Raw genomic sequence first — 8230 nt, 5'->3', positions numbered from 1 at the left:
ATATTTATCATGTTTGTTCGACCAATGTAAACCGCTGAAGATTTTTCCATTTTTGGACAATAAAGATTTATTACGATTACAATTACTATTCTATATCAGCAAGATCAAGGAGACGAATACGCACTTTTTCATGTCTATATTTCAACAGACACAACGGGATTGGTTACAAGCAAAATATAATTGAACTTTTCAACAACAATAAAATTACCAATAGATCTAAGGTGATTGTGGTTGATATATGTGACAAAAATTACCCCCAATTTATTATAACAATCTTGTCTCACATCAGGATAAGTCTGTTCATGTTTTTGGTTGTTTTAAATATATTATTTGGTTCTCCGACAGAAAAGAACCGGTATACACAATGTCGGTCGATTTGGCCTCTTCCTTCCTTCAATAAAATAACTTTCGAATCAAAGATGTCGGAATTTCGGAAGGAGTAAAACTTGTTTTTATTTGTTGTTTTTGTTAGTTAATGTGATTCTGAATCTGGAAATAAACTTTTGTTATTAAATTGGTGAATCGTGCCGATAATTACGCATCTTTTTTGCACATAGCAGCAAAATGGCTTCTGAAAGTGGCACCTCCTACAACCAGGCAAGTTTCTTATTTGACTTTTTTGATTCACTTTTTCCCACCTTGCTCCCACACATTTCTATTCTATTCACCGAATTCTCTCAGAGATTGTTTTCGTTGAAATATATTATATTTTTGATGGGACACAATCTTTGTGTACCGTCACGAACGTATCTTTGTGTTTATGAAAAAAATAAATACGTGTGTTTATTTGTCTCAGTTTGTCGGCAGTCAACTCATCCTTTTGATCTTTACTTCCTGACTTTCTCACTTTCTTGACTTTTTACACTTACACACACCTCCTCTGGCTAGCGCTCATTTTCACACATACACATACGACTACTTCTGTAACAGATCAGTCTAAATTCTTATGATCTGATCTGACATTATTAAACAAAAGTCTCTTTGCGAATAATGAGAAGAGTAGGATCCGATAATTGATAAGAATAAGATTAACAACAGTAACGTAACAGTAACAGATCAAATTCCTCCACTCCTCTGTCTTGGCCTTGGTCAAGAGAAGCATCAGTCATCAGTCAGGAGAAGAAATCTGCAGAGGGAACTTGCCTTGTCTTGACCCTGGGTCTTTACATGCCTTGGCCTAGTCTTAGTCTTAGATGTAAAAAAATAATAATAGTGATAGTGATAGAAAAATTCCAAAAGAGGACAAGAGGTTTGAATTTTGATTTTGCTTTACCCTGTTTGAAATGTAGAAATCTTATTTAGATATAGATAGTAGTGGCTATAGACAACTACAAATTACAAATAGCCTACATTGATATCAATCATACCAAAAAGAAAGTTTGAATTCTGCTATTTAAACTGATACCAGAACCGTTCAGATACATGATACTGTGAAATATGTCTGAATAGTCTCCCATGGCGGTATAGTATAGCCATAGCTTTCGTTTGCTTTGTTTATTTTTAGCATTTATTATAATTATTGATAATTACGTAGAATTGATGCAAATAAAAATAACATTAATCAACAAAATAGTCTAAATCTAAACCTGCTTTATTTGAATAGAAAGACAAAATCATAAATCAATTGGAAGTCCAGATAGAAATTAAAAAGAAAAGACTTAAAACCCCTCAAAAGGAACAAAAGTCAAAGTCAACGTAACCATGGTCTATAGGCAAAGCTTTTCTAACAACATAACACTTAACACTAACACGATGTCCGATGTCTGAATAAAAATCTGGACGGAAAATATAAATTGTGATACCGTTAGACAGATAACAATCCTTCCAGAGTCCAAAGTAGGGATAGGGACATGAGCTGAGTCTATGTAGTATTATGGGGGGAGATACAGAATCTTCTATTTCTATATCAGTTCCACTGTCTCCACACACTGCCTATACACTGTCCGTTCTTCCCCCCCCCCCCTCCCCTTTGTCTTTCCTCATCATGCATATTGGTTTGAGTCCGAATGATAGCCATGGGAGGCAATTCAGACTCGGGTCTGAATTGCCACCTTGGAAAAATAATGCACCAGTGATTATGTGAGATTATGTTTTTAAAAATTTTAACCCAAACTAGCGCTTCACTTTTCCAATGGCTAATCAGCACCTTATAAGCCTGGGTTGATCACTGATATCCGACTACCTACTGCTACAAATGAAAAAACATGCCATTATATCGAGAGAGGGAGAGAGAGTTTGTTCCATTCATTGTTGAATCTGAAACATTTCAGATTGGTTAATGTTATATCAACGAAGTTTAGCTGGGGTTTTCATTAATCTGTCATCCATCCATGGTACCCTTTAGAATGAAACAGTAACAGTGTATTGGTCAATCAGTTAGCTTCTGGCTCTGATATGACCTTAATGTGTTGCAAGCGCCGTAAAACCCTTAAAAACAAACAAACAATCATTCAGCTTTACCTGATGGCTATCACAGACAGTTGTGTCAGTGTTTTGTCATGAAACAAGTTTTTTTTCGTTTTTTGAGCTTTTATATAGCGCAATATCCACCAAACATGCTCAAAGCGCTTTACAGGGGGTCCCATGACCGATAGCAACACGTAACATGTAGAACGAAACATGACGCCTGTTAGGCGATATTACAATTTTTTTCGGACAGAGACAAGGTTGTTAACGGCCGGGTGCTCATTTTACACCTGAGTACAGTGAGAGAGCCTTTTCCAAGGACTCAACTATGCACCGAGCGAGGTGTGCCAAGTAGTCCAACCCAGAGTGAGTAATGACTGTTAAACAGATCAACAAACAGTAGTTTTGCTTGCCTCCTAAATGTTGTCAGTATTATTTGGAGTTTGGAGCTCTTTGCAAGATAATCCAGTAACAGAAAAGTTTTAAGTAATGAGACAACCCCGTTGATTGCGTCGTCCTGTTGAAGATGCTGGCTGTATAGGAGAAGGAATGTGTTGTAAACTGATGAAATTTTTTAAATGAATTGAATTGTACTTCTTGTAACAGTGTTTGTTGATATTTAAATCATATGAATATTCCTTTAAATTTATCAAATGCATTTAAAAATTTTTTTTGACATTTCAAATAAATAACCGTTCTCTTTAATTATTCCAATCATTATTTTTTAAAGAATGATATTTTTATTTTGTCTAAAATCTCTCCGATACACCAATTTCCTGCATACACTCATGAGTATATATGTGTGATTAATAAAGTAATCATAGTGATTGGATCAGAACTGAGAATGTGGTAGAAACTTTCAAATTCAATTTATTTAAAAGTAAATGCTTTCAACCATATTATCACAATTTTGGAAACCATCGCTAAAAAAAGTAAAAGATTGAACCGGTTACTAGATTTAAAGATATAGATAGTATGCGCTTGGCTAAGAAGCTCACAACATTGCCATCTGGATGTATAACGGACCAACACACAAAACTATGTGTAACCTTGAACGTTTATCGTCTGGTTCATAGAGTTACTCATAAAAGTGGATGGCAAAAAACAATAACAAAGACCTGAGTGACGTCAACTTCACTCTACCTATACGAGAATTAGTTGCAAAAATCAGGCATCCTTTTCTGTCTGGTCCTGATTTTGGTGTCAGTTCGACTTGAATGTGGAGTGTGCTGAATTTTAATTAGAAGATTTCTTGATGAAGTTTTTTTGGTAAACCTGAAATATTTTTATATGAGTTGTGTATCTATCCCTTAAAATTTTAAAATTTTTTGATTGAGCGTTGATTTAGCGCACTATCCAATATCCACTAAATGTGCTCAAAGTTCTTTGTAAGAGGTCTCTAGCCAACAGCAACACTTAACATGGCACTTAACGAGGCATATGTGATGATACATACATATATGTAAAGGACGTCTACCAAGTGACTGACACTTTTTGATTTGTATAAATATATATTTTGTGTGTTGGTCCGTTATACTTCTGGATGTCATTGTTGTGAGTGTAGGTGAGATGTGCTGCTGCTTCGCCTCACTTTCAGGGTTTTTTTTTGTTAATTAAAAAAAAAAAATCATTTGGCATTCCAATATAATGTCCAGGAACAAAATAATGTCGACATTGGGGTTTGGGGTTTGAAACCGGTCATTCAAGTGGATGTGCAATGCTTGAATGCCAAACTCATACATAAGCAAAACTCTCTAAGATAATATCATCTCTTCTTTTTAAAAAGTATGTATTTTACCAAATGATAGTGTTTTAAATCACCCAACCCTAACACCAACTATATCCGTAGTTTACCGGTGGTTACGCTTACCCCATGCCTATTTATTACATTTTTATGAGACAAATTATAGGCTTAATATCAAAGGTAATTTTTTCAGCTTTTGCATGTTTATGATAGTTGAATATAACTATGAACATGCTCATTTTTAATACATTTTTTTTTTTCAAATATTGAAAAGTAGCAAAAACCTCTGGGATTGAGTGAGTTAATATAACCCAATTGTAATTGCTAGTTGATTGAATATTCCTCCCTTTCCCCCCCCCCCCCCGCCTCCTCCTCCTCCTCCTCCTCCTCCTCCTCCTCCTCCTCCTCTTCTTCCACCTCTTCCTCTCCCTTCCTCGCTATGGTTTGGCGACGGCACCCATACAACACCACTCATTCTTCTCTCATGTCTTTGTTTCCTCGCCTTGTGTTACAATTACAATTCAAGCAAACTCATCCCCCCCCCCCCCCCCTCTCTCTCAATTCCCCTCCTTTCCTCCTTGCCCCATTTAAATTTAAATGATAATTTAAATAACCCAGCACACACACACACACACACACACACACACACACACACACATACACACACAAACCCCCCCCCAAAAAACAACAAAAAAACACCCCAAAACACAAAACAAAACAAAAGATAAAAAACAAAAAAAAACAAAACAAAAAACAATAGAATGGAAACAGCGACGCCAAGAATGAAAAGAGGGGTAGGGGTGGGGAGGGGGAGGGGGGGGGGTGTAGGAGGACTGGATCCATATCCTAATGGTTGACGACATGTTTTTCCATCACGGGATTCCCTTCTTGGGAGACAACAGCAACCCGTTGAGGGCGGTGTCTGCCCGTCTGTCTGTCTGTCTGTCTGCCTGCCTGTACACAGGGCTGTTCGGCTTTGACAATGAATAGAGATGATGCGCTGCCAAGGAGCATAGACGGGGAAATGATTGAGAGGTGTTGTATGATTACGAGGCAGTGCCAATGAACACACACATGCACACACAGAGGGGTGGGGGGGGGGGGTAAAGATGGGATTTGAACTTACAACACCCTAGCCGCGATAGCCACATCCAATCACACATTACGAGGCAGTGCCAATGAACACACACACACACACACACACACACACACACACACAATGAGAGAGAGAGAGAGAGAGAGAGAGAGAGAGAGAGAGAGAGAGAGAGAGAGAGAGAGAGAGAGAGAGAAAGAGATGGGATTTGAACATGCAACACCCTAGCCGCGATAGCCCCTTTCAATCACACATCTCGTCACGGGTCAGGTTTGTGTTTGATGATCGTGTTATCCCGTATATTAAATTCGATAATATATTATTATATCCTCATTGTTCTATTCGGTAAGCAGTCAGTCTCTAAACGGGTCATTCACTTTCGGTCGGAGTCATAAAAAAAAAGTTCATTCATAGTTTTAGGAACGAAACTGCCGTGTTCTTACAAAACACATGTTTAAAGACATTGGTCGGAAAACGTTTAACTTTTAAGTGTAATGGATAAACAGGCACATTCTTTACATAATATTGTTCGACAATATGAACTCTATTACAGATTGCCAAGTTGTTAAGGCTATAGGGAATGAGATTAGCGGAAGAGTAGCGTCCCTTGATTGGACGTCACCGGGGGAGAAGTTATTTGTAAACAAACAACTACAAGCCATCGCTCCAAATACAAAATTTATTATTCATATTTCTGTACAAAAATGCATGTCATAATCAACGTTATGCATTTTTGTACAGAACTATGAATAATACATTTTGTATTTGGAGCGCTTGGCTTGTAGTTGGTTTGTTTACAAATAATTTCTCCGCCGGTGACGTCCAATCAAGGGACGCTACTCTCCCGCTAATCTCATTCCCTATAGCAAAAAGAAATGAAATCTGGATGAGAAAAGTGACGGCTGCATCGTAACAAATGTGACCATTTTCCAATAGGTGGTAAGGAGACGGTTAATTAATTCATCGAAATTTGATTTTAAAAAAAAAAAAGTATTTCGTCATTGTAGGGCGGACAGTTGCCCGTTGTTTTAGTAGTATGGTGACCTTGGCCTTGCCTGCTTCTTACGCGTTCATTCGGCGTTTGGAAAAGAAAATGAATCGCTTCAACCATGTAATTTATTTGACTATTCATAAAGGATGTCATTTGCATACGTCATCAAATCAGCATAGAGGCAAAAGTACGGCTATGTGGTCGTGTTGTGGTATGATACTCGCTTTCGGATCGGAAGGTCCTGGGTTCGAGCCTCGCTCGGCTCATAGTTGAGTGAGTCATCGGAAAAGGCTCTTTTCTCACATTCTCTCATCGTACTCATGTGTAAAATGACTACCTGGCCGTTAACAGCGTTGTCTCTGTCCGAAAAAAAATTATAATATCGCCGTACAGGCGTCATGTCATGTCCTAAATGTTAAATGTTGCTGTTGGACAGGGACCCTTGTAAAGGGCTTTGAGCACGTTTAGTGGATATTGCGCTATATAAAAGCTCAATTTTATTATTGTTTTTAAAATTTAAAAGTAGTGAATCCCCTCTCCCCACTCCAAATAAAAACAATGAAGTATTTTTATAGTTAACCCTCTCCTCACCAACCATAGGAAAATCGTTACGTTCGTTACGTTGCAACCGACAATTTTCTCATTCTTATTTCTCTTGTACGTCACTAAATGTAAAGAAATGATTTGATTACAGCTATAAATACTAAACACTGTGTTGTAGACATCATTATTTTGCTGAATAAACATTCTGTATAGAATGCACTTGTTACTTTTTTGTTTGATTCGGAAAAGTCTATTTTTGTGTTGAGCGGATGTGAATTTTCCGAGGGAAACTCTAAAAATAGCTGGTAAGGAGAGAGTTAAATATTCTGATCCTTCATCGTTGATGTTCTATGACTTGGTTGTTTTCAATTCAAATCATTACGGTAACGGCAACGCTTTTTATTTCCTTCTTTCATTCTCTTGGTCTCCTCATTCATTCAACTTCTCATTCTCTATACGATTATATCACTCAACCCCCCCCCCCCCCCCCCCCCCAACCCACAACCAGCACACAATAACCTCTTCCTCTGTGTCTATCCTTTATTATTATTATTTTTTTTTTTTCATCGCGGACCAAATTTCATACCAGTTCAGTGAAATCTAACGAAATATTTTAGTGTCAGTGATGACATAATCACTCAGAAGGTGAAAATTTTGGACTTGCATTTTTTTTCTTCATTTTCTGAAAGAATATGCTCACCAGATCATTTTAATCTTTATTTGAAGTAAATCGGATGATTTTTCATGAAGTTATGGTCAGATGTATGGGAAAGGTATCCAGCAACTTTTATCAAATTTCATACTTTTTTCAACTTGACTAGCTGTAAAAAAATATTAAGAAATGAAATTAAGTTTTGATATTTCCCGAAGATGTTACAAAAAGGGTTGATTTAATCATTTATGACAAGAACTCATTTTGGATAAAAATTGACCTTCTAACTAAACTTGGCAATATCTCAGTTCAAACCTTTTCACCATCCGACTGATTATGTCATTCACTGTAACTAATCTAGTTGAACACTTATTGCGCAAATGTGACCCCTCGTCTCAAAACGGTATTATGTCGGGATGGACCAGATGCTAAAAAGTCAAATTCTATTTAAACTGGTCAAAAATTTAAAACGTTGGTGCAGCACAGTAAAATATGTTATTCCTTCTCCTCTATAAAGCAAAATAAACTCAACTTATCTGCAAGCGATTTCTGGCTACAAATACCATTTTCTGCAATCTTAATCATCCCGCCTTAATACCGTCTTGAGACGAGGGGTCACAAATAAGTCTCGTTCTTGGACGACAAAGGTCATGACAACGATTTGAGTGTCATGGACCACTGGATGGGGTTCCCGACCTCCCATAGATGACAGGGAGGTACTTGCTTTGTCTTCTATACCCCTATACCATTTTTCCAATTGCTTTCTGTCATTGTCTTGGATCGAGATTACATAGTTTTGTC

The 8230-nt window shown here is 37.3% G+C and overlaps 1 protein-coding gene across 1 annotated transcript in view; it reads left to right on the top strand.

Annotated features, from left to right (window-relative positions):
- The first annotated feature begins 366 nt into the window (after positions 1-366).
- The window catches only part of LOC144979258 (serine/threonine-protein kinase N2-like), an 85208-nt gene continuing 77344 nt past the window's right edge, over positions 367-8230 (top strand). Inside the window, exon 1 of the mRNA XM_078925870.1 lies at positions 367-601. Within this exon, the coding sequence (XP_078781996.1) occupies positions 565-601 (37 nt within the window). The 5' untranslated portion in view covers positions 367-564. The remainder of the gene's footprint in view (positions 602-8230) is intronic.

The sequence above is a fragment of the Berghia stephanieae genome, chromosome 9 (assembly GCF_034508935.2).
Source record: "Berghia stephanieae isolate SIO BIC M18660-M18661 chromosome 9, UCSD_Bste_1.3, whole genome shotgun sequence".
NCBI lineage: Eukaryota > Metazoa > Mollusca > Gastropoda > Nudibranchia > Aeolidiidae > Berghia > Berghia stephanieae.
Note: the sequence above shows the minus strand (reverse complement) of the source record. Positions and strands in the feature narration are given on the sequence as shown.